At 42.5% G+C, this 26,781-nt stretch overlaps 1 protein-coding gene and 1 long non-coding RNA gene across 2 annotated transcripts; one reads left to right on the top strand and one right to left on the bottom strand.

Moving 5' to 3' along the window:
• Nucleotides 1-1,868: 1,868 nt before the first annotated feature.
• Nucleotides 1,869-8,397, top strand: LOC112913864 (HLA class II histocompatibility antigen, DO beta chain). The gene is made up of 6 exons (XM_072748695.1): nt 1,869-1,939; nt 5,410-5,720; nt 6,186-6,467; nt 6,944-7,054; nt 7,315-7,346; nt 8,228-8,397. The coding sequence occupies exons 1-6, from the start codon at nt 1,869-1,871 to the stop codon at nt 8,261-8,263; spliced, it is 843 nt and encodes a 280-aa protein (XP_072604796.1). The 3' UTR covers nt 8,264-8,397.
• An 11,467-nt stretch (nt 8,398-19,864) lies between these two features.
• Nucleotides 19,865-25,408, bottom strand: LOC140594629 (uncharacterized). The gene is made up of 2 exons (XR_011995669.1): nt 25,171-25,408; nt 19,865-24,643 (listed from the first exon to the last, which is right to left on the bottom strand). It is a non-coding gene; the product is annotated as an uncharacterized lncRNA (long non-coding RNA).
• Nucleotides 25,409-26,781: the final 1,373 nt, after the last annotated feature.

The raw sequence follows: 26,781 nt of genomic DNA, 5'->3' as shown, positions 1-26,781 counted from the left end.
CTTTTCTTCTCTTTTTTATCTTCAATTTCTCCCATGTACAGATGCCTTCTACTTGACTTCACTGAGAAACTAGTTAAGGTCCTTCCTTTTTTTTTTTTCTATTTCAAGGTTTTATTTAAATTCTAGTTAGTGGGGTGCCTGAGTGGCTCAATGGTTGAACATCTGCCTTCGGCTCAGGTAGTGATCCTGGAATACTGTGATCGAGTCCGCCTTGGGATCCCTACATGGAGCCTGCTTCTCCCTCTGCCTGTGTCTTTGCCTGTCTCTCTGTGTCTCTCATGAATAAATAAATAAATCTTTAAAAAAAATAATTCTAGCTGGTTAACATATAGTATAATATTGGTTTCAGGAGCAGAATTTAGTGATTAATTACTTACATATACCACTCAGTGCTCATCACAAGTGCCCTCCTTAATACCCATCCCCCATTAAGCTGTTAAGGTTTTTCTTAAAGATAACTTTCCTTTTGTGTGGCTTTTCATTCAAGGCAGATACCATCTTTTCCCTTGTTTTCATTTTATATTCTTTTTTAAAAAGATTTTATTTATTTATTTATTTATTCATGAGAGACACACAGAGAGAGGCAGAGACACAGGCAGAAGGAGAAAGAGGAGAAACAGGCTCCTCTAGGGGAGCCGGATGTAGGACTGGATCCCAGGACCCTAGGATCACAACCTGAGCCAAGGGCAGATGCTCAACCACTGAGTCACCCAGGTTCTGCTTCACTTCACATTCTTGAAGGGCTGTTTATATCTGCTGCCCTCATTTCAAATACTCAATGTCCTACTGAAGGTTGTTGGTGCTCCACTAATTATAAAACACAATAATGCTTCTTATATTTTATCCTCTTGAACATTTTTAAAGAGACTTTATTTGGGGTACTTGGATGGCTCAGTGCTTGAGCATCTGCCTTTGGCTCAGGTCATGATCCCGGGGTCCTAGTATGGAGTCCCTCATCAGGCTTCCTTCAGGGAGCCTACTTCTCCCTCTGCGTATCTCTGCCTCTCTCCGTGTCTCTCATGAATAAGTAAATGAACTCTTTTAAAAAATGATTTTATTTATTTACTTGAGAGAGAGAGAGAGAGAGAGACTGCACAAGTGAGAAGGGTAGAGGGAGAAAGGGAATCTAAGCAGACTCCATGCTGAGTGAGAAGCCCAACTCAGGGCTCGATCCCAGAACCTTGCGATCATGACCTGAGCCAAAGTCAGATGCTTAACTGACTGAGCCACCCAGGAGCCCCTTTCTTGAACATTTTTGCAGCATTTTATTCTGTTGAGAATCTTCTCTTTATTTTCTTTTTTGTGGCCCTCTCTTGGTTTATAGGAAATCATACTCTCCAGGTAGTTCTCAATCTCTTCTATATCTTCTCTGATAATCCCTTCATTAAATCCTCTTGAGGCAAATGCTTCAGAATCATGTCTACCTTCTTCTTTATTTGCACACTCTGTTGGCAATGTCAACCATAGAAGAGGCATGTTGGTTAAAAAATAGAATGCATAGTAAACAATCTACATAGTTCTTCTAGGACCACATACTATGTACACTATTTAAAACATTTTTGTCTCACAGCCCATTTTCCACACACATTAAACTACCGTCAGTAATTCTGCAGGTAAACAACTCTTGAGTGGTATACATGACTTTATGAGAGTAGTCTACCCAGCACCTAATGATGCAAAACTCTTCTATCATGATTGGTTATCAGTGTGAAGAGTTTCCAATCCTGAGGAAGCCAGAAAGGTATTCATACTCTTAGTAAATATTTTTTGACTGAGTTTTGAGGGGGTAAGCCCCATTTTGAAGAAGTTGATGACTTTACTGTTTAATTTTTTGTTTTTCCTTCCAGAATGGGTTCTGAGTGGGTTCCATGGATGCTGGCTCTGTTAGTGAATGTAATTGGATTGGATTCTTCCATGACTCAAGGCAGAGACTCTCCAGGTAAGAGCAGAGCAATTTTTTCCCCAGGTATGTATGCAAGAATTGGCATGGGGGATGGATGCTTTTCCCTGTACGTCCAGGCTGCAGCCCAGACTGGAACTGGCTTCTGGTTTCAAAGTGTTATTCCTTTTGAAATTCAGATATGCCTTCCCTCTTTACCACACACAATGGACTGCTGGAAAAAGGGAACCTCCTGCAGCAGAGCCTCAGCTTCAAGGAGTAGGGTAGCAGGAAGAAGGGAAACATTTTGTCTTGCTTAGGGTCCTTATAATATCAGTGTCAGTCTCAAGAACTGTATAAACTAGGGGCAGTCTGAGAATAGTCATAATTTTTCCAGACAGGAGTTGCTCTGATGATTGCAACTCTTTTTATGTCTATCCAACTGAGATACATGTGGACAAAAGAAATTGGATACAAAGATTTCTTCTTTTGGCATTTATTAACCCCAGCTTTGAATAATAAGAGAAGTTCAATGCATTATGCCTTCCTTAGGTTCCTGGATATGTGTATTTATTGCTGTTATTTTTCTAGCCAAGGAGATGGGCTGCACGAATATGAGGCAGTATTACACCCTGAAAACATACTTATCAGTAGAAAACAGGATATAATGCATTAAAAACAGAGGCTGTTTGAATGTCAAGGTCTCATTAAACACAAAAGAGGAACAAACCTGGGAGGGCAGGGTGGGTAGGAGACAATGGTTATTCTCCTAGAATAGAAACCTCTCTGAGCTTACAATGTCCGTTAAAGAACAGGTCTTGGGCAGCCCCGGTGGCGCGGCGGTTTAGCGCCGCCTGCAGCCCAGGGCGTGATCCTGGAGACTCTGGATCGAGTCCCACGTCAGGCTCTCTGTATGATGCCTGCATCTCCCTCTGCCTGTGTCTCTGCCTCTCTCTGTCTCTATGAATAAATAAATAAAATCTTTAGAAAAAAAAAAAGAAGAACAGGTCTTAACACAGACACAAATCTGATCCCCAGATAATTTTCTTTTTCTGATTTAAACTGTTAGAAGGAAGAACATTGGAGGTTACAGCTGACTTTAGCTGCTAAGTGCTGATCCAGGAAGGATGCTGTAGTAGTTCTTAACGCTCAGCTCATTAGTTCCTGGAGGAGGCCTCTGAGTTTAGAAATGAAAGCAAATTTACAACTCGGGGTTGTTAACAATTATCCTCATACCACTTCTTCAGGGGGATCTTTTCTGACCAACCTACATTATCAACCCATTTGAATTTCCTTTTAGTATTGTTGTTCTCGAGTGTATACAGAGAATTGCGTCAGTCTTACCCAGTGGGTTCACAGCACTTTGCAATCATTTGTCGGTCCAAGAAAGGACTCTCTCCTCTTTCCTGGTCTATATTTCCACTCCCTCCTTTCCTTACAATTCCATTCTAATGTGTCTGATGTAACTTTAACTATGGGGCTGGCCTGTAAGGATATTCAGAATTGTTTTTCATGTGTATTTTAAAATTTTAATAAATATCATTGTGCATTGAACCAAATTCTGCTTCTTTTGTCACTTAATACTATGCTTTCGAGCTCAGCTTCAGTGTTGTTTGCAAGGGAAAGCAGGTCAGGGAGGGTAAGTGGCTCTGTGTAAAACTGCTAGATATAAAACTAGAACTAAGATCAATGGAAACTTAACCCAGGACAATTTACCAATTTGTCACTTAGAATTTTTCAGATCTTCAAATCTATGACAGATATCATTGTGTCTCTGTCCATTCTGGCTGCTGTAGCAAAATACCACAGACTGGATGGCTTATAAACAACAGAAATTTGGGATCCCTGGGTGGCGCAGCGGGTTGGCGCCTGCCTTTGGCCCAGGGCGCGATCCTGGAGACCCAGGATCGAATCCCACTTCGGGCTCCCGGTGCAACGTCGGGCTCCCGGTGCAACGTCGGGCTCCCGGTGCATGGAGCCTGTGTCTCTGCCTCTCTCTCTCTCTCTCTCTGTGTGTGTGTGTGTGTGTGATGACTATCATAAATAAATAAATAGCCCTGGGTGTTGGCACACCTGGGTGGCTCAGCGGTTGAGGGTCTGCCTTCAGCTCAGAGTGATCCTGGAGTCCCAGAGTCCCAGGATGGAGTCCCACATCAGGGTCCCTGCATGGAGCCTGCTTCTCCCCTCTGCCTATGTCTCTGCCTCTCTTTCTCTGTGTCTCTCATGAATAAATAAATTAAATCTTAAAAAAAAAAAAAACAGAAATTTATCTCTCACAGTTCTGGAGGCTAGGAAGTCCAAGATGAAGGCATCAGCATGGCTGTGTTCTGGTGAAGACTGTCTTCCTGGAGAAGGTGGTACCTTCTTCCTGTGTCCTCATGTGGTAGGAGGGGCTTGGGGTCTCTATGGAGCCTCCTTTATAAGAGCTAATCCCATTCATGAGAGAGGGCTCCAACCCCCTGACCCAAGCACTTCTTAAAAGCACCTCCTGCTGATAATATCACTTTTAGGGGTTAGGATTTCAACACATGAATTTGGGGGAGGGGCCCAAACACTCAGACTATGTACTCAGTGAATAAGAATTATACTTTTTCTTGCCAATGAGGACAGATTACATAATTTTTGAGTGTTAAATTACATTGAAGAACATAAGCAGAGTAGACACTATGAAGAAATATATAGCTCAAACTAATCCCTATCAACATTAGTAAGGTGCTCCGAAAGTAGAAAATCATAATGGACAATGTAATGGCTATGTTTCATGTAAAAACCCCCAAAGAAGGTTTAAGCTAACCAGGTATTCCCTGTCACCATGTTGTTGTAGCTACTGGAATGGTAGGTATAGTGCCAATGATGCTGATGATAATATTAATCTTTGAGCCATGGGTTAGTATTATTTTACTTCACACCAACAAAACTAATGAAATCATTGCCTTAGCCAACAGAGGGGTGAGCTCTTTAAGTAAAAGTGCAAGGGGAAAGGTCCAAAAATAAAGGAATTCTTGGAGAAAACCCATAGTGAGTGAAAAGTAGGATGGGAGTTAATTTCACATCAAATGTGTACCTAGTCTGTATTTCTTTTCAACACCCCCCCCCCATCACTCCAGATGGAATGTATAGAATGAACTTGCTAAGGACAAGCGTACCACTGAATTATTTCATTTTGGGATGGATGGTTCTGACTTGATAACAAAGGGAAGTAAAAACTTTGGGTTTCTGAAAACTTGGCTTGGAGAAACCAGCACGGTGTCAGCAAAACATGAATGGTCAAGAAATCTTTGTGGAATGAATATTTATGTCTCTTGGAACTTCCTCTTTGGCTTGCCTTTTTTGGGTTACATGTCTTCTGTTTGGCTGGCCTGGTAGGATGGATGTCAGGCTTCTTTCCACAGTGAGTGTCCCTTTGCTAAATGGAACTGGAGTGGGGCTCAGGAGAGAAGAGGATACTTTGATCTATTTACTGAGGTCAAAAGGCCTCCTCTCAAATCCATGTGATCTGGCATAATTTACTATGTATGGGTTTCCTAAAGGTGGAGGTTGGTTTATAGTCTTTTTTGCTGTTGTTTTCCAGAAGATTTTGTGATTCAGGCAAAGGCTGACTGTTACTTCATCAATGGAACAGAGAAGGTGCAGTTTGTGGTGAGATTCATTTTTAACCTGGAGGAGTATGCACGTTTTGACAGCCACGTGGGAATGTTTGTGGCATTGACAGAGCTGGGGAAGCCTGATGCTGAGCTCTGGAACAGTCAGCCGGGTATATTGGAGAGGAGTAGAGCTTCTGTGGATTTACTCTGCAGGCATAACTACAAGCTCGGTGCACCCTTCACTGTGGGGAGAAAAGGTGAGGTGGAAGGTGAAGTCTGGTGGGGTTCAGGAATCTCCCACACATGAACCTGATCATGGGCTTTACTTCCTGTGATAGGCAATTTTCAGCTTCAGAATAAATGACTTATGAGCAGGGGATTCTGGGTATATGTTCTGTCCCCAGTTGTGATTCACTCATTATCCTCACAGGTCAGGTCACTTTGGTCTTGGTCCCAGACCCCCAAAGTTCTCAAGAATGTTAAGGACCAGTGGGGTCTCAAATAGAAGGGGTAATTGTGGGAGTATCTGATAAGGCCTAACTCCTCTTTGAGGTCCTGACATACCCAGTTACTGACTCTTGGGGGCAGATGTTTCCTTACCTTTTCCAGTTTCTACTTGGGTGGTGTGAGAAGGAGATTAGGGGCAGAGGTAGTCTCAAAGAACTCCTGTCCTGGCATGGTGGTTTTCCTTCACAATGTCTCATTTTTTTCTCCTTTCCCAGTACAACCAGAGGTGACAGTGTATCCAGAGAGGACCCCATCCCTGCAGCACCACAATCTGCTGCTCTGCTCTGTGACAGGTTTCTATCCAGGAGACATCAAGATCAAGTGGTTCCGGAATGGGCAGGAGGAGAGAGTTGGGGTCATGTCCACTGGCCTTATCAGGAATGGAGACTGGACCTTTCAGACAATGGTGATGCTGGAAATGACTCCTGAACTTGGAGATGTCTACACCTGCCTTGTTAATCATCCCAGCTTGCTGAGCCCTGTTTCTGTGGAGTGGAGTGAGAATCAGATCCTTGTACTCTCTGGGTTCGACTCAGAGTGATGATGACTTAGCACAGGGCCTTGTGTGACCTCTGCATTCATCTTGGTCCCAACACTTTTGCTTCTTTCCCCTGATTTGAGGGAGTCATGGAAATTGGGGTCTTTGGGTTAGGGGAGGAGAAGACATGGTGGATAGCTATCCTTGTATCTTCTAAGAAAGAAGGAGATCTAACCACTTCATCACTTATTTCCAGCTGTGAGAAATAGTATCCTCTAATACTTTGTCTTAGTATGTTAGGGGCCATTCTTGTGGGCTGCAAGATTCAGTAACAGAAACTCCATGGGGGCAAACCTTGGCTCCAAAGAACCATTTCTAAATGTATTTCTTCTCTAGATAGCATTTGATTTTGTGTCCAGTACAGGCTCTGGGATTCCAGGAAGGCACATCAAATATTGGGAGCTTTTTACTAATTTTAAGACCTGTTTCCCACAGGAGCTCAGTCCACATATTCTTGGAGAAAGATGCTCAGTGGAATTGCAGCCTTCCTGCTTGGGTTGATCTTCCTTCTGGTGGGGACTGTCATCTGCCTCAGGGCTCAGAAAGGTACCTGAGCCTCTCAGGAGTATCCTGCCCCTTGCCCTGTAGCTTCTCCCACTCCCACTTCCCCTAACTTCAAAGATATGAGACAGGGAAAGCTGATTGTACTTCTCAGGGATCACCAGGATAGTCTTTTCTGAAGCCAGAAATATTTCAGGGGGTCTGCAGAAATGGCATTCTGATATTTCAGGTCATCCCCCACCCTTCAGGATAATCACAACATTTGGTTCTAACAAGGGCATTCTGTTTCTTTCCTCTCATTCTAGGATATGTGGAGACTCAGTTTTCTGGTGATGAGGTAATGTCTTTTTCCTTCTCTTTGGATGGCTGATTGTTCTCCCAATGCTTTAGCCAGAGAGAGATGTCTTGGGGGTAGGATGTGAGGGTGGCTGTGGCTGGGTGTCACTGGGTGCTGAGTCTCTGGAATGGGAGAGTGCGGGCCCTCCTGAGACTCTGATCACTGTCCCTGCAGATCTCAAGAGCAGTTCCTTCACCATAGCCATGCTAGGTTCCCAACCAAAGCTTCCTGCCCCGGAGCCTGAAGTAGTACTGAGGGGCTTGAGCCCTGGACTACATAAGGGGCACTCATGAGGTCAAGGTTCTGGAGCAGCTTGCACGAGGCCTTGGAGAGTCCTGACCAGATTCTGGAGTTCTGTGTTCTGAGATTATGCTTCTCTCACTCTTCTGTCCTTCTTCCTCGTACTTGTGTAATTAATCTCTGTTTCCAAGGACAGCATGCAGAAATTCCCCCCAGAGCTGGCTCCTGAGAGCCCCAAACTGCATAGTTCCTGTGGTCCAGCCCTAAGCCTGTGAGTTATCTTCTTTCCATTCTCTCCAGAAGACAAATGCTCAGAGGCACTGTTTCCTATTGACTGTTTTTTTAATGACTTTTTTTATTGTTAATAAAACCGAAATGAAAATAACCACACAAAATGTAGAATTTAATGAATTATTGAAGGGAAAAACCCTGAAATCACCACTCAGATCAAGAAATAGAACTTACCAGCCCTGCAAAGAGTCTGCATGTGCCTCAGACCCATCAAACCCCTCTCCCTCCTCTCAAAAGCAATCCTATTCTGACTGTCAGACTAATCACTTGTATTTTTTTATTCCCTATTCACTCAGGTATGAATTCATGATAACATAGCTTAGTTGTCTTTTATGTTTCATACTTTACAGGTTTCTCCTGCATCCCTTTCCACCCGGGATGATTAATATTTTGAAAAGCCTGGAGCATTTGACCTGCAGAGTTTCCCACAGTCTGGATTTTACCAATTGCACGCACCTGGTGCAGTTTAGCATGTCCTTCCATTCTCTGCATTTTCTGCAAGTTGGCAACTGGATGCAGAGGCTGGATAGAATTAGATTTAATCTCTTTGGCAAGTCTGCAGGTGGCAGTGTGTTTTTTCATCATGAGGTACACACTGTCCAGTTGTGTCTTTTTTTATGCTACCATCACTGTTAGTGCTCCTTGCCTAGACCCTTTCCTTCACTGGGGTCTTCAGAATGAGGATATCCTCATTCTGTCATTCCTTCTTCATTTGTATGCTTTATTGCTTCTGTAAGGAGACACTTCCCTTCATTTACTGGTGGGTTGCCCAGTGATACAGTGGAAAGAAAAGATCAGTGTTTAACTTTTTCCCTTTATTCATTTTCAAGTTCATGAATTTGGTTCCTACTGTTATCCTAAGGCGAGCAGCTAGGTTTTACTTTTTATTTTTATTTTTTTGTATCGTTATAAATTCAAAGATTTGAATGTATTTGATGACTTTTAGCTCATGGTAGTTTTTAGCAATGAGTTTAATAGTATCATCTTAGGTGCACGGAAACTTCTTCAAGTGGCTCCCAAGTCCTTTTGACACAAATCTTTGGTAGTTTCTTTGTTTTCTGTTATATGACAAGATGTTCCAGGTTTATTCTGTATGTTTCCTGCCCAGAACTGCAATCAGCCATTGTTTTAGAAAGCCCTGGCTTATTTTAATAGGAAATGTCACTAAAACCATAAAGACATCACTATATCAAGTCTTTCTGGTGAAATATAAATGTTTATGTGCAATATTCATATTTATAGAAGTATAAAGTTTATATATGTATAAATAAAAAATTAATCTCTTCTGTATTACATTTGTGTCTCCTTCCTTTCTTCCACATCAACAATTCTGGTTTTCAAAGACACGGGAATACATACAATTAGAATATCCACCCGTACTCATTTGCTTTTACCAAATGAACGCACATGGCAGTCTGAGGATAGTGATACTCATACTGTAACCACCAAAATGATGACTGAAAATAATTAATATTTCTTTGTTCTCCTCATCATTCCCCTTTTTATAGTTGTCCTATATCTACATTAATGGATCAGATACCATTACAGAGGATACTTGCTCTCTTTTTAGTCTTAGTTCTGTGAGTAATAACGTGTTTAATGCTAACTACTATTCCATTATGTCAGTGTCTCTCCAGTGCAGTGGTTTTCAAGTTGTGGTCTGTGGACTCCTTGGAGGTCGCTGAGACCCTTTTGGGGGATCTGCAAGGTCAAAACTATTTTTGTAATAGTAATAAGCTCTTACTTGCCCTTTTCACTGTATTTGTACTGGTGATGCAAAATCTACAGTGGGTAAAACTCCTGGTGCTGTAGCACGAATCCAGGCAGTGACACTAAATTCTGCAAGTAGTCATGGTATTTTTGGCTGCCATGTACTTGCAGTGAAAAATCTTCAAGAATGTCAGTTTTACCTAAAGAGAGCTTTGGTGAAGCAATAAAAATCATTAGTTTTACTAAATATTGAATCTCAAGTAGGCATCTTTTTAATACACAGTGTGGCAAAATTAGTATTTTTTCTCCAAAGTGATGGAAACACATTTATATTGTGGAAAATTACTGTGTAATTGCTTGAGGTCTGGATAAAACTAGTCACCTCTTCTTTTTCTAATGGACTGCAATTTTTCAAAGAGTGACTTACAGGCACACTGTGGTTATTTAGTATTTTTGGTAGACATTTTCTCAAAAATAAGCAAAAGAAGCCGGTCACTTCAAAGAAAATGATATTGACAGTGAAAGTCATATTTTCCAGAGAAAATTAAAATTTTTGAAAACTTGTGTTTGCCCCAGCTTCCTAATAATAAATATTTTTTTGGTTGAGATTGATGGTGATATTATCAAATACGCTTTTTTCATATTTAGTGAACTGTGTCAACGTTTTGGAGATCTGCATAATCCTGTGAACCCCTTTCCAAATGATCAATTCATGATACTGCTAAATTATCAAGCATAAAGGGTCCATTCAAAGTGCAAGGTAGATCAATGAATTTTAACATAACAGAACATGAAAAGACCATTGATAAAATTTCAGATTCCACACTGCAACTAATTTGTAAAAATCTACCATTTGTTGAGTTTTACCATCTTATCAAAGAATATACACAATAGCTGAAAGGCTATTAAAATTTTTCCCTTCTTTCCATCTGAGTGAGGCCACATTTTCTTTATGTGTTTTAACCAAACGACATATTGGTGCAGACCGAGTGTAGAAGAATTTATGACCAAGTGAGTCATTACTAAATGAGACATTAAAAAGATTTTTCAGGGGCACCTGGGGTGGCTTAGTTGGTTAAGTGTCAGAATCTTGATTTCAGCTCAGGTCATGATCTCAGGGTCGTGAGATTAAGCCCTGTGTTGGGCTCTGTGCACAGCAGGGAGTCTGCTTGAGATTCTCTCTCTCCCTTGCCCTATGCCCCTCCCCCTATTCACACTCCAAATTCATACATACATACACACATACATACATACATAAAATCTTTAATGAAGAAAGAAAGAAAAAGAGACTCAGGGCTGTATACCACAATCCTGAGCTTAAATCAAGAGTCATCCAGGCATCCCACCATATTCTCTTTCTATATATTGTTCAAATATTTTTTTATTTTAGGGATGTTTTATTGAGTGATTTTTTAAATATTTTCTTTGGTTTTCCTTTTTTAGAAACTCCTACATTTGCATATTAGATTTTTTTTTGCATATCTTCAATATTTGTCATTTTCTTTTGGATCCTCTTTACCTCTCATTTATTTTTTCTTTAAATTTTTTTTTCTTTTTGCCTTCTTTCTGTTGAGGCCTTCTCCATTATGTCTATTTGTTCTTCTGTTTTTTTTCTTCATTTCTGAAGTGGATTTTATTTCTAATTATCTCCTGAGTACTGTCATCATATTTCTGAAATTAAAAAATATTATTTTCTTATTTGATAAATTTGATATGCTACATTCGTAAACTTCAAATGTACAGTGTGTTATTTTGATATACCTATATATTGTGGTATGATTGTCACTGAAGCAATACTTAGTACATCATTATAGTACATCTTATAATACAATATTATTGTCTGTATTGAGATCTTCTAATTCTGATCTATGTTGCTATTTCACATCTTCTAACACTTTCCTAATGACATTTAGGTTGTTTTGAAATAGGTTATAGTTTAGTGTTTTTGGTGGCATGATTTTTCTGGTGTGCTCTGTCTGCAAGGATCTTATTCCATTCCATATTCTCTTCATATTTATACTCACTTTGTAAAAGATATAGCTTCAGTCGTTTTCTGTTGCTTTTTTTATATATGAAATTAATCTCCTTCAATTTTATTTATTTTTATTTTTTAAAAAAGATTTTATTTATTCATGAGAGACAGAGAGAGAGGCAGAGACATAGGCAGAGGGAGAAGCAGGCTCCCTGTGGGGAGCCCTATGTGAAACTCCACTGCCCGGGGATCAAGACCAAAGCCAAGGCAGACGTTCAACCACTTAGCTATACAGGCATCCCTTTATTGTTGAATTTGAGAATTCTTCATACATATCTAGGACTAGTCCTTAGTCAGTTATGTGATTTGCAAATATTTTTTCCCAGTTTGTATCTTGTCTTTTCATTCTCTTAAGAGGGTCTTTTGCAGAGAACAAAGTTTTAATTTTGATGAAATCCAATTTGTATTTTTTTCATGTATGAATCATGGTTCTGGTGTCTAGTCTGAGAACTTTTTGCTTAGTCCTAGATCTTGAAGTTTTTTCCCTAAAAGTGTTATGGCTTTACACTTTACACATTAGTCTGTGATCCATTTTTTTTTTTAATTTTAAAAATCTGTTGAGCATATTGTATGGGTCTGTTTCTGGGCTCTTTATTCTGTTCCATAAATCTAGGTGTGAGTGCCTCTGCCAATATCACACAGTCCTGATTACTCTAACTATATAATCAGTCTTGAAATTAGGCAGAGAGATTCTTCCCATTATCATTCTTTTTTTCAAAAATTGTTTTTATCTGCTCTAATTCTCTTGCCTTTGTATATAAACTTTAGCATAATCTTGTCCATATCTAATGTCTCTCTGTTTATTTAGATATTCTTTGATTTATCAGTATTATGTAGTCTTCAGCATATAAATTTTGTATGTTTGTTAGAATTATACCTACACATTTCATTTCTGAGTGATTTTCAAATCTATAATGTGTTTATTGGAATGGTTTCCCACTCACCTTGATTCAGGGTGGGTTAGTGCTTCATTTATCTGAAGGATTATCTTCTATACATTTACTTTCTCTCTGGTAGGCTGGCAGAGGACTGTGGAACATTCAACAGACAAAACTACTGTTTGTGCGTGGCTAAAGACTGTAGTAATTTTATAGTATCCTGGGCACTTCACACCCATAAAGTAAGAATTGGGGCTCTTTGCCAAGTGCTTCTTTTGTGTTTCCTCTTTTCTTTTGGAGATCTTCTGCAAGAAGCATGCTCTTATGGGGACACCACCATCTCCAGAAAGGCTTAAGTGATTTAAAATGGTATTATATTTTTAATTTTGGTATTTGTGTGTTCTTTGCTAGTATATGGAGATACAATTGATTTTTTTATGTTTATCTTATATCATACAACTTGCTGAATTCAATTTTTAATTCTAGTAGTTTATATGTATATTCATTGGAATTTGTACATAGCCAATCATGTCGTCTGAAAAGAAAAACAATATTTTTTCTTCCTTTATAATCTGCATGCTTTTTATTTCCATTTCTTGCTATTGCACTGGCTAGAAGTCCCAGTACCTTTGAATGAGAGTGGAGAGTAGAAATCCTTGCCTAAAAAAAAAAAAAAAAAAAAAAAAAAATCCTTGCCTTGTTCCCAGTCTTAGGGGGGAAAGCATCTAGTCTTTCACCACTGAGTATGTTAGCTGTAAAATTTTTTGTAGATTCTATTTATCAAGTTGATGAAGTTCCTTTCTATTCTTACTTTTCTGAGCATTTTGTCCTAAATGGATGCTGAACTATGTAACTTAGTACTCTAGATATGTACTTCATTAACTTGAATTATACTTTTCTTACAGCTACCTTTTCTACTGATTATCAGATGGGCTATAGTCTTTCCATTTAATGCCTATATACAGCTTTGAACATGGACTTGGTCATATATTTACTTCCTTTCAGGTTTTCAATACAAATTGGTACTATTTCAGGTACATAAGCACTTCTTGTGGTCTATGGCTCATACAATTTAGTTTTTTTTTTTCATACAATTTAGTTTTGTGATGAGTGCACACATTTGATTCCCTTTTATATTCCTAAAGCCTTTTTTTCTTAAGTATGTGGTATGTGTACTTGGATACACAATATTTATGTCCTCTATTATCCGGGGTACATCTTGTCATGTATTGTACCATCTATTCCTGAAGTGTTCCATTGGGTTGAGTTTTCTTTAAGACAAACCCTCCATGTTTTTTGAGGGTCAAGCCTACATTTAAGGTTATTCAAGTGGATATAATTTCCATTAATAAAGCACTCAATCTCAACAAGATACTAGCCAATAGGATCCAACAGTACATTAAGAAGATTATGCACCATGACCAAGTAGGATTTATCCATGGGACGCAAGGCTGGTTCAACACTCATAAAGCAATCAATGTGATGGATCATATCAACAAGAGAAAAAACAAGAACCATATGATCCTCTCATTAGATGCAGAGAAAACATTTGACAAAATACAGCATCCATTCCTGATCAACACTCTTCAGAGTGTAGGGATAGAGGGAACATTCCTCAGCATCTTAAAGGCATCTACAAAAAGCTCACAGCAAATATCATTCTCAATGGGGAAGCACTGGGAGCCTTTCCCTAAAGATCAGGAACAAGACAGGGATGTCCACTCTCACCACTGCTATTCAACATAGTACTGGAAGTCCTGGCATCAGGAATCAGGCAACAAAAAGAAATAAAAGACATTCAAATTGGCAAAAAAAAAGTCAAACTCTCCCACCTTGCAGATGACATGATACTCTACATAGAAAACTCAAAAGACTCCACCCCAAGATTGCTAGAACTCATACAGCAATTTGGCAGTGTGGCAGAATACAAAATCAATGCCCAGGAATCAGTGGCATTTCTATACACTAACAATGAGTCTGAAGAAAGAGAAATTAAGGAGTCAATCGCATTTACAATTGCACCCAAAAGCATAAGATACCTAGGAATAAACCTAACCAAAGAGGGAAAGGATCTATACCCTAAAAACTGCAGAACACTTCTGAAAGAAATTGAGGAAGACACAAAGAGATGGACAAATATTCCATGCTCATGGATTGGCAGAATTAATATTGTAAAAATGTCAATGTTACCCAGGGAAATTTACACATTTAATGCAATCCCTATCAAAATAGCATAGACTTTCTTCAGAGAGTTGGAACAAATTATTTTAAGGTTTGTGTGGAATCAGAAAAGACCCTGAATAGCCAGGGGAATATTGAAAAAGAAAACCAGAGCCAGGGGCATCACAATGCCAGATTTCAGGTTGTACTACAAAGCTGTGATCATCAAGACAGTGTGTTACTGGCACAAAAACAGACACACAGATCAATGGAACAGAATAGAGAACCCAGAAATGGGCCCTCAACTCTATGGTCAACTACTATTCCACAAAACAGGAAAGACTATCCACTGGGAAAAGGACAGTCTCTTCAATAAATGGTGCTGGGAAAATTGGACAGCCATGTTCAGAAGAATGAAACTGGACCATTCTCTTACACCATACACAAAGATAAACTCAAAGTGTATGAAAGATCTAATTGTGAGACAAGAATCCATCAAAGTCCTAGAGGAAAACACAGGCAACATCTTTTTTGAACTTGGCCACAGCAACTTCTTGCAAGATACATCCATGAAGGCAAGGGAAACAAAAGCAAAAATGAATTATTGGGACTTCATCAAGATAAAAAGCTTCTGCACAGCAAAAGAAACAGTCCACAAAACTAAAAGACAACCTACAGAATGGGAGAAGATATTTGCAAATGACCTATCAGATAAAGGACTAGTATCCAAGATCTATAAAGAACTTATTAAACTCAACACCAAAGAAACAAACAATCCAATCATGAAATGGGCAAGAGACATGAGCAGCAATTTCACAGAGGAAGACATACACATGGCCAACAAGCACATGAGAAAATGCTCCGCATCACTGGCCATCAGGGAAATACAAATCAAAACCACAATGAGCTACCACCTCACACCAGTGAGAATGGGGAAAATTAAAAAGGCAGGAAACAACAAATGTTTGAGAGGATGTAGAGAAAGGGGAACCCTCTTGCACTGTTGGTGGGAATGTGAACTGGTGCAGCCACTCTGGAAAACTGTGTGGAGGTTCCTCAAAGAGTTAAAAATAGACCTGCCCTACGACCCAGCAATTGCACTGCTGGGGTTTTACCCCAACGATACAGATGCAGCGCAACGCCGGGACACCTGCACCCCAATGTTTATAGCAGCCATGTCCACAATAGCCAAACTGTGGAAGGAGCCTCGGTGTCCACCGAAAGATGATGGATAAAGAAGATGTGGTCTATATATATGATGGAATATTACTCAGCTGCAGAAACGACAAATACCCACCATTTGCTTCAACGTGGATGGAACTGGAGGGTATTATGCTGAGGGAAGTAAGTCAGTTGGAGAAGGACAAATATATATGGTGTCATTCATTTGGGGAATATAAAAAATAGTGAAAGGGAATAAAAGGGAAAGGAGAGAAAATGAGTGGGAAATATCAATGAGGGTGACAGAAAATGAGAGACTCCTGACTCTGGGGAAGGAACAGGGGGTAGTGGAAGGGGAGGTGGGCAGGCCGTTGGGGTGACTGGGTGACGGGCACTGAAGGGGCACTTGAGGGGATGAGCACTGGGTGTTATTCTGTATGTTGGCAAATTGAACTCCAATAAAAATATACAAAAAAAATATGAAGCACTCAAAAGTCATAATGGGGTTTAACTTTAGGAATGATTAAAAAAAAAGGATCTGATTTATTATCCAAATGTTCTATAACTCAAATGATCCATTTGCACTTATTTCTATCCTTGACAAGTTTTTTTTTTTTAATTTTTGCTTTCTTCTGCTGTCAGAACTTGTGATTTTCTTAGCTTGTATAGCTTACTGTCCAGTAGAGTGATTGACATTTACCAGTTTCTTAGTATATTAAGAATATATCGGGGTATATTAGAATGACATTAAAATTGTTTTGATAAATTAATTTTTATTGGTGTTCAATTTACCAACATACAGAATAACACCCAGTGCTCATCCCGTCAAGTGCCCCCCTCAGTGCCCGTCACCCATTCCCCCCCCCACCCCCTCCCGCCCTCCTCCCCTTCCACCACCCCGAGTTCGTTTCCCAGAGTTAGGAGTCTTTATGTTCTGTCTCCCTTCCTGATATTTCCCACACATTTCTTCTCCCTTCCTTTACATTCCCTTTCACTATTATTTATATTCCCCAAATGAATGAGAACATACACTGTTTGTCCTTCTCTGATTGACTTACTTCACTCAGCATAATACCCTCCAGGTCCATCCACATCGAAGCAAATGGTGAGTATTTGTCATTTCTAATGGCTGAGTAATATTCCATTGTATACATAGACCACATCTTCTTTATCCATTCATCTTTCGGTGGACACCAAGGCTCCTTCCACAGTTTGGCTATTGTGGACATTGCTGCTAGAAACATCGGGGTGCAGGTGTCCCGGCGTTTCATTTATATGCAACTTTCTATGAATCTCACAAGCACAGTATTTACTTTTTTAAAAAGAGGTTTAAAAATTAAATGCATCAGAGTTTTCACCTTAGGAAATAGAAATGATGGACGCCTGGGTGGTTCAGTTGGGTGAAGTGTCTGCCTTTAGCTCAGGCTCTGATCCCAGGGTCCTATATCGAGTCCCACATCTGGCTCCCTGCTCAGTGGAGAGCTTGCTTCTCTCTGCTCATGCTTTCTCTTGCTATCTTTGTCTCTCTCTCTCTCTCAAATAGATAAAATCTTAAAAAGAAAGAAAATAGAAATGAAAGTCCCCCCCTCTATATTTCCCTAAGTATTTTAATATTTTGGGCTCATTTAACCTTTTTTTTTTCTTTTGAGGGAAAGACAGAGTTTGTGAACACAAGTGGAGAAGGACCACAGAGAGAGAGGTAGAGAGAATCCTGAACAGGCATCACACTCAGCATGGTTCAGAGCTCAACACAAAGCTCGATTCCAGGACCTTGAGATCAAGAGTTGGATGCTTAACTGCCTGAGCCACCCTGGCACCCCAGAAATCATTTAACCTTTTAAACAAAGTTATAAATAGACATGGTTTAAAATGTCAGGTATCAGGCTTGTTATGAAGAAGAGCAGACCTCACTGCCTCTCTATTTTCTCTTTCCAGACAGAGACTTTATTGGGCAGTCCCATTTTACTGGTGAGAAAATAGAGGCTTAGAGAGGTTTACAGACACCCAAGTTCATAAGAATAGGAAGTGATGTAGTTATGATAAGAACTCAAATCTCTTTGACTCCAGAACTTGAGCTCTGAGCCCTATTGCTTCTCAATTACAAGATGTAACTGTTTCCTATTTCTGTTGTAACAAAATGACTACAAATTAAGTGAATTAGAACAATGTAAACTCATTGTCTGGCAGTCCTGGCGGTTATAAGCCCGAAATAGGTCATATGGGACTAGTCAAGGTACAGCAAGTCTGCATTCCTTCTGGAGGCTCTAGAGGAGAATCTTTCTTGTCTCTTGAAGCTTCTAGAGGCCACCTTGAGTTCTTCACTTGTTGCTTCTCCAGCAATTGCTTCATTCTGACTTCTTCTTGTCATCACAACTCCTTGGACTCTCTGCCTCCCCTTGTCTGAGTTACCTCTGCTTGTTGTAATGCTAAAGTCTTCACCCTAGGAGGGGCACAAATCTCATTAACATAACATAGGATGCAGGTATGGACACATTTTGTAAGTATGCCAGAGCATCTCAAGCCCCCCTTTACATGTGATGATGAGGATTCTTTTCTGAATATTCATCCTAAACCTTAAAAAAACAACAACCTGCTGAGTCTTCTTGGAAGAGTCTTGACTTTGGAAGTTATCCCCCACAAGCTCCTGGTTTGCTGCAAATAAAATTTCCTTTGTGTGACAACTCCACCTGATGTAGTCTGTATTTGTAACAGACCGAGGAGTGAACTCAACATTAGTGAAAGAGGACTTCAACCTTCTCCATTTGGACCTCAAATTTTCTGATTAAGTACTTCCTTCTGGTTTATCTCTTAATTCAGGCAAAAGACCCTGTGGGCAAAGCATCGTGTAATGAGAGCCAAAACTACCTCTTCAAGCACTAAGGGCCAGCCTGAGCCAGCAAGACTGCAGTGACTGCCCCCAGTGCGATGATTGACCTGACCTCTGCTGCCCACCTGTATGTACCTACCAACCTCTGCCCCACACTTCTCTTATAAACCTGGAAGTATTTTCAGCACTTTGGAGAATGTCTTTGAGAGGCCAGTCCACTGTCTTCCCGTGTTGGCTTCATTGAAATAAACTCCTTTCTTGTTTCACCACCACTAGTCTCTCTCCCGGTGGATTTTGTCAGTGGCAATTGGCCGAACCTGGTCTATTTGGGACCCCCTGGAGCCAAGTGTTCATGTATTGTGCCCAAGATTGCGAATCTGAGAAACCACCAAGGAGCCAACACTGATGCAAACACACAAGGGTTTATTTACAAGCTCGAGCTTGGGTCCAAGTATACCCGATAAAGTGGAGCAGGGACTTGGACCCCAAAGTGGGTTACAGCTGGGTTTTTTATAGGCTGGTCTAGGGTTTTTTTCAGAAGGGGGGGAAGGAATTTCTCAAGTTCTGTTTACATTTTGATATGGGGCTTTCAAGGGCATTGAGCTCTGTTCTTATTCTAATAGGGGCTTCCTGCCCTTGGCTTGGGCTCTGTTCCTATTCTAATAGGGACTTTCTAGGACGGTAAGCTGTAAACTGTTTTCTTCCTCTAACTGAAGTAATGTAAATTTCAGCTCTTATTCACAGGGGCCTGGGGTGGCCGTACTTGTGCTAACGCTAAACTTGAGGTGGAATGGCCTTGATTTTTCTGGGCTGCCACACATGCACCCCTGGGCCCCAGTTACATTAGTTTGGTTACAGGAGTCTCCAGTATCTTTTATATTCTGATTTAGGAGGTAAGCAGCAGTGTAGATCACATCAGTCTTACTTTGCCTCTACTGTTAAGTGTTTTGCTCTTATTTTGGAGGCATAATTTTTGACAGATTGTCAGTGAAAGACTTTCATGGTCTCCCTCTGGTGTCCATAGAAAAGCACATTTTCTGCTATTCATTATTGGTCAACTGTGCATATGTGATTTCTAAGAGAGTAAGATTCCATGATCTGTTCCTAACAGAATTTGGCTTGATACTGCACTTGTGCCCACTAGTGTTGGACCCTGGCTCACGGGTGCCAACGTGTCCCGGTGGACGCCCCAGAGACTCAGACCCCAGACAGGCAGATGCAATTAGCAAGAGGGTTTATTGAACGTTTGCGCAAATGGGCTCTCCACCCCAGAGGTGAAGGAGAGCCCAGATTAGCAATTACAGGCATCTTTTAAAGGCAAAAAAACCGCTTAAAGACAAAAGAACCGCGGGAGTCGCATAGCATTCAGGTTATTGATTTCTCAGAAGGTCAACATGAACCTATTCAGGGACATTTCAATCAGGGTGTGGGGGTAAATGGTTTTCTTATCACAAACAGAATGCTTTTTGTTGCTAAAATTTCAGGAAGGCACCTGGATGGGCTGCCTCTGGATTAGGGCTGGTCCTACTCACAGGGGGTTTCTTCATTCCCTCCTCTTTGTTTGGGCTGATTTTAACCTTAAAATCTTAGGGAACATTTATTTCTTCAGTTTGGAGGGCCCGATATTGTTGAGTTAATACCAGAGCTTGGGTAATAGACAATCTTTCTCGGATGAACTGGAGCAGGCAGTTGAGGATGCAGGGGCCGAAAGTTAGCAGCAGGAGCAGGATAACTAGAGGGCCCATAATGGTAGAGATTAGGGTGGTCATCCAGGGAGATTGGTTAAACCAGCTTTCAAACCAGCCCTGCTGGGCTTCTCAGTCCCTTTGTCTTTTATTTAGCCTATCCCTGAGTTTGGCCATGGAGTCCCCGATGACTCCAGAATGGTCTGCATAGAAACAACATTCTTCTCCCAGGGCCGCACACAGTCCTCCCTCTTTCAGGAAGAGTAAATCCAAGCCTCTCCTGTTTTGAAGTACTACTTCTGAAAGTGAGGTAAGGGACTGTTCTAACTTAGAAAGGGACTGCTCTAGTGCCCGTAGATCCTCATCTACAGCTGCTTGGAGTTCTAAATAACGTCGTGAGCCCTGGATCAGAGCAGCTGCGCCAGTACCCACCCCAGTAGCGACCCCTAGTCCCAACATAACGGCTAGGGTTAGGGAGACAGGCTCGCGCCGAAAACGGGTGGGATGTCTGTCATATTGATTTTCTAGAGTTCTGGCAGGGTGATAGAACACCCTCGGTATGATCTGCACCATGACACAGAAGTCGTTTGAGCCACTTAGAACCTTAGCTGACACACAGGGGCTGAGGCCTTTGTTGCATGCCCACCAAGTTCCCGGCTGGGGGTCCAGGTAAGAATCAGTCCCTAAAATCGGGGCGGTAGTGTTGCAGAGTTCCTGGTAACCCCGGGTGAGTATAGTTAACCTTGACAGTGATGTAATCCCAGGAGGAGGAGGGCCTCCCATCCTGTGTCTCCCGTAGTCCCGCACCCCCAATTTTTACAATAGAAGTGTTCCCCCCTCCACAGGTGGGATTTAGCCTGCGATCTCTGTGGTACTCGGGACAGACATAAAAGGAAAGAGTGCTTAGCATGGCCCTTCTGTCAGGCGTGCCACATTCTCCCCATGGGTCTAATCCCAGTCGCCCTGGGGGGCTTTCTCGGTTGGGGGCCATTGAGGTGTCCAAATATCCCTCTAGGTCCCATGGGCTGGGGGCCCCTATGGTTAGCTTACATAAGTCAGGATATAGGTTAGGCCACCAGGTTCCCATGGGAGCAGTCTTTAGTTGTGGACCAGACCTAGTCACCCCCAGACATTAGTACCTGCCAGGTTAACCTTTTGGGGGCATGAGGGTTACCTTTGGCGGGGGTGAAGAGCGCTAGGAGAGGTAAGAATATAACAACTGTCATTGAACAATTTTTGAAAGTCTTATCTTGAACGGGTTTTGGGTGCAGTGGAGCTTCCATTGGAGTGGCTCGCCCGGTCCGTCCAGGCTGGCGTGAGCGGTGCTCGTTGATGGGGCGCGCTTGACGTGTGAGGCGTGGACCCAAGCAGCAATACCGTCTACTTTTAGGGCGGTTGGGGTGGTTAGTAGTACAGTGTATGGGCCCTTCCAGCGGGGGTCTAGGGTCCTGGACTGATGTCTCCTGATGTAGACGGAGTCACCGATCTGGAACGGGTGTGGGTCGGTTGTGTCTCCGGGGCGGTAAACAGCTGCAAGGGGTTTCCAGATCTGGTGCTGGATAATCTGGAGCACCTTTAGCCTGTCCTGTAAACCGGGAGTGTTAGCAAGAGGGTCAATAGCAGAATCTAGTAAGTCCGTCACTGGTGGGGGACCTCCATAGAGAATCTCATAAGGAGTTAGCCCATAGCGCGCGGGAGTGTTCCGGACTCAGAACAGAACCATAGGGAGGAGTTGGACCCAGTATCTAGTGCCAGTCTCCAATGCAATTTGGTTAGGGCCTCTTTAATTGTTCTATTTATTCTTTCTACCTGCCCTGAGCTCTGGGGTCTGCATGCGCAATGTAATTTTTAATTTATCCCCAGTAATCTGGCCACCAACTGACTTACCTGGGAGAAGAAGGCAGGGCCGTTGTCCGACCCTATTACCTTGGGCAGTCCAAACCGGGGGAAAATTTCTTCTAGGATTTTCTTGACAACCACCTGGGCAGTTTCTCGTCTGGTGGGGAAGGCTTCTGTCCATCCTCCTGTGGGCCTAGTGCAGCGGCTCGTGCTGTTTCATCGGCCATCCTGTTCCCCTCTGCTACTGGGTCGTTGCCTCGCTGATGCCCAGGACAGTGAATTATACTCAATTTTCTGCTGTCAGTATAAATGTTGACCTTTTTGTCCTTAGCCTTTTTTAGGGCCTGAGTTAGGGCTATAAGCTCTGCCCTTTGAGCTGAAGTCCCAGGCTTTAGGGCACTGGCCCAGATGACAGTTTTTTTCATCTACCACAGCCGCCCCGGCTTTACTTTCACCATTTCGTAGAAAGCTACTCCCATCGGTGTACCAGGTTGCTTCAGCATCTGGCAAGGGCTGGTCCATCAAGTCCCCTCTGGTGCTGTGGACCTCGGCTAGGATCTGGTGGCAATCATGCATTACCAGAGAGGGGGACTTGGTTTCTGGAAGCAAGGTGGCTGGGTTTAGGGATGTAGCCGTTCCGAACCGTATCCGCTCGGAATTCAGTAACATGGCCTGATAATGGGTGACCCGAGCGTTTGAGAGCCATCAATCAGGGAGCTGGCGGATGACTGTGTCTATGGCATGGGGGGGGACACCACAGTGAGGGGTTGGCCGAAGGCCAACTTATCTGAGTCTTTTACCAGGACTGCCATAGCCGCTATTATTCGGAGACATGGGGGCCATCCTACAGCCACGCTAATTTTTTGAAAAGTATGCCACGGGCCTTTTCCAGGGTCCCAGTTTCTGAGTTAGGACCCCTTTGGCTATTCCTCGGCATTCATCAGCATATAGAGTAAATGGCTTGGTTACATTTGGGAGGCTCAGGGCAGGGGCGGTCAATAAGGCCCTTTTTATTTTGTCAAAAGCCAATTGTTGTTCCTTTCCCCAGTGGTAGGGGTGTTGGATTTTGTGAGAGGATATAGGGGAGCCGCCAGCTCTGCAAACCCAGGTATCCAGAGGCGGCAGAACCCAGCACTGCCGAGGAACTCTCGTAGCCCTCTGGCATTAGTGGGTGCTGGGATCAGGGCTACAGCCTTTTTGCAGCCCTCCGTCAGCCACCTCTGACCTCCTTCCAGGAGATATCCCAGATAGGTCACTTTTCTCTGGCCTATTTGGGCCTTTTTGGTGGGGGCCCTATACCCCAGTCCTCCCAGTCTCTCGAGCAGGGCCCCCATACCTTTTACACAATCCTGTTCTGTCTTAGCCGCTATGAGCAAATCATCCACGTACTGCAGGAGAACGAGGTCTGGATGGCCAACTCAGAAGTCTGCCAAGTCCTGATACAAGGCTTCATCGAACAAGGTGGGGGAGTTTTTGAATCCCTGTGGTAGCCTTGTCCAAGTGAGTTGTCCTGAGAATCCCGCCTCAGGATCTTTTCATTCAAAGGCAAAAATAGGCTGGCTTTGAGAGCTTAACTTTAGGCAAAAGAATGCATCTTCTAGATAGAGCTCAAGGGTCCTTCTGCCTCAGTTAAAACTGAATGTTGAGCTCCCATATCAACCAGGAAGGTCACTGGTTGGCCCCCCACTTTAAGGGTTATCCGAGGCTGGGGGGGGGGCTCCTGGCCCTGACACCCCTAATCTTCATCTTCTAGGGACAGAACGGGAATGGGCTTCTTTTTAGGTCCCTGCGTTTGGCCCTTCTTTGGACAATCTTTAACCCAATGTCCTTTTTCCTTGCAGTAGGCACACTGGTCTCGTTCAACCCGTGGTTTTCTTTTGTCTCCCAGGTCCTTACTCTGTCCTGACTTACTCTGCCCTGAGCCCTGTACTATGGTGGCCAGTATCCCAGTCAGTTCTTTACTGCGTTTCTTTTATCTTTTTATCTCTTTTATTCTCTCATTCCTCTTGCTCTTTACGGATCCTTTCCTTCCTTTCCTCTGGGGTCTCTCTCTTTCTCTCTCTTTCTCTTTCTCTCTCTTTCTCTTCCTCTCTCTTTCTCTTTCTCTTTCTAAGTATACATACGGTAGCCTTCCATTAATCTTTCCAGAAAACTTGCCGGTGTCTCATCTTTTCCCTGCGCTATAGCACGTACCTTTGCCAAATTGGTGGGGCGTCGCCCTGCCCCTCTGAGACCCGCTAGGAGTACCTGGCGATAGAGACGGAGCCGCTCCCTACCAGCAGCAGTGTCGTAGTCCCAGGTCTGGCGAACCAAGGGGAAAACATCCTCGATTTCATTAGGCAGCTGGGGCGGCCTCCCATCCGCCCAGGGGACGTTTTTCTGTAGACGCGCTGTCTCTCCTCCGTGGTGAGGAGAGCCTGCAGGAGCTGATCAGGGTGTCCATTGGGTCCTGGCTGAAAGACCAAGGCCTTCACCTGCAAGATAATGTCAATATTAAAAGTTCCGTTCCTGGGCCACCCGACGTTGAAAGTCGGCCACTCTGAGGAGCAGAAGGTGACCCATTTTCGTCTTCTGACTTTGTCGGAAAGATTGTGTGCCCGGCCGGCGACTTCTTTCCAGTGATCTAGAGTGAGGCTTAAAGGGGTGGTTACAGTTTGCCCCATGGGTGTAGAAAAGAGGTAAGCGGTGAGGAGGAGGACAGGAAAGGAAGAAAGACACAGAACAAACAGACGCACACGAATGACAGGACTGGCGCGGCAGTTTCAGATGGGAGCGGTCGCGAACAACGACCCTCCCCGAAGAGGAGGGAGTGCCTCTTCCAGACTACTCCGGAGTCCGACTCCAGAGGGGGACCAGGGGTCTCGGGCACGTCTGCCTCCCCTGCTGGTCCAAATACAGAGTACAGAGTCCTGCAGGCACAATACAGACCTGGCACAATACAGACCTGGCCAGTCAGACAAACAGACGAGACAGATATGACATTTAGCGAGCTCGGTCTTACCTCCTACCGGTCTTAGGATTGAGCCTGGGGCGTCTCAGATCCTGGACGAGCCCCCAAATGTTGGACCCTGGCTCACGGGTGCCAACGTGCACCAGTGGACGCCCCAGAGACTCAGACCCCAGAGAGGCAGATGCAATTAGCAAGAGGGTTTATTGAACGTTTGCACAAACGGGCTCTCCGCCTCCGAGGAGGAAGAGAGCCCCGATTAGCAATTACAGGCATCTTTTAAAGGCAAAAAGACCGCGTAAAGGCAAAAGAACCCTGGGAGTCCCATAGCATTCAGGTTATTGATTTCTCAGAAGGTCAACATGAACCTGTTCAGGGACATTTCAGTCAGGGCGTGGGGGGGAATGGTTTTCTTATCTCGGACAAACAATATTGTTTTGTAGCTTAAATTCCAGGAAGGCGCACGGATGGGCTGCCTCTGGATTAGGGCTGGTCCTACTCACAAGGGCGGGGGGGGGGGGGGGGTTCTTCAGGCAGAAGTGTTCTAAGAGAATGATGAAACAAGTTTTTGTAGGTGAGAGCATATGCTTCTAGTGTGGGGCGAGAAGATATGTTTCTCAGGGTCCCTGTCCAGGTTACAAGTGTGCTGAGGTCATCCTAGACTTTTGAGAAGGCTCTTATCCAGCCTTGTATTTCTCAATACCTTGGCATACACCACTGCCATTGCTGGCAGGCTGTGAGGTGACAAGAGACTGTAAGTGTACAATCAGAACTAAGATGAAATTTACCACTCAAGTGTCCATGTCATTTGGATGATAAATGTAGACACCATGAAAGCCTACCTGCCTTTTTTATTGATGGGGAATGTTCCTTTATGCCTCAGTGTGTCTCTTCCAACTACTGGCTTGAGGAAATATCTTATCTCCTCAGACTACAGAGTATGGGAGAAAGTATTGTCTCCTTAGGTAAAGGAAATGCAAGCTGAAAGAAGGAAATACGTAGATTAAACAGTGTGGGTGAGAAGAGTAATTATAAGGCACGTAGTAAGATCAGGAAAAGATGGGAGTTCTTCCTTAGTTCTGCTTGTTCATCATTCCTGGAGAATTTTAGATTTACATAGTAATTTTAGAATTTTATCTGATATTTGATTTCTCTTTTTTCTCTTAGCTTTTCATGCTACACTAAATGAAAATTATTAACACTGAAATCAGAGACGATGGGATAAATCGTCTCCATAGAAGAACAAAATATTTCCAAAAAGAAGCAGCATTTTTATAAATTAAGCAGTACAGTGGATACAAAAGCTAATTATTTATAAAAAGTACACGGCATAGTGTCAGAGACACACACACTTAATCATTCATTGTTTATTTACGAAAATTTTGAATACTGACTTTCAGAAACACATTATTAATTTTTAGGTTGTCATGTAGATCTTGATGGAAACTGCATTAAATCCATATATTTATATTATATTTCTCACTGTGAACATTGTATTCTGCAGGACTTTTCCAACTTTGGTGTAGTTTTGTAATGTTTTCTCTGATGACTCTTTACATCGTTGTTAAATATATGACTTAGTATTTTGGTTTTTTTTTTTTTTTACTGTTTTCTTTTTAATGGATACGTTTTACTTCTCATACATCTAAACATTTTTTTCTTATG

The sequence above is a fragment of the Vulpes vulpes genome, chromosome 1 (genome assembly GCF_048418805.1).
Source record: "Vulpes vulpes isolate BD-2025 chromosome 1, VulVul3, whole genome shotgun sequence".
Taxonomy (NCBI): Eukaryota; Metazoa; Chordata; class Mammalia; order Carnivora; family Canidae; genus Vulpes; species Vulpes vulpes.
The sequence above is the reverse complement of the archived record's forward strand: the minus strand, read 5'-3'. Positions and strand labels throughout refer to the sequence as shown.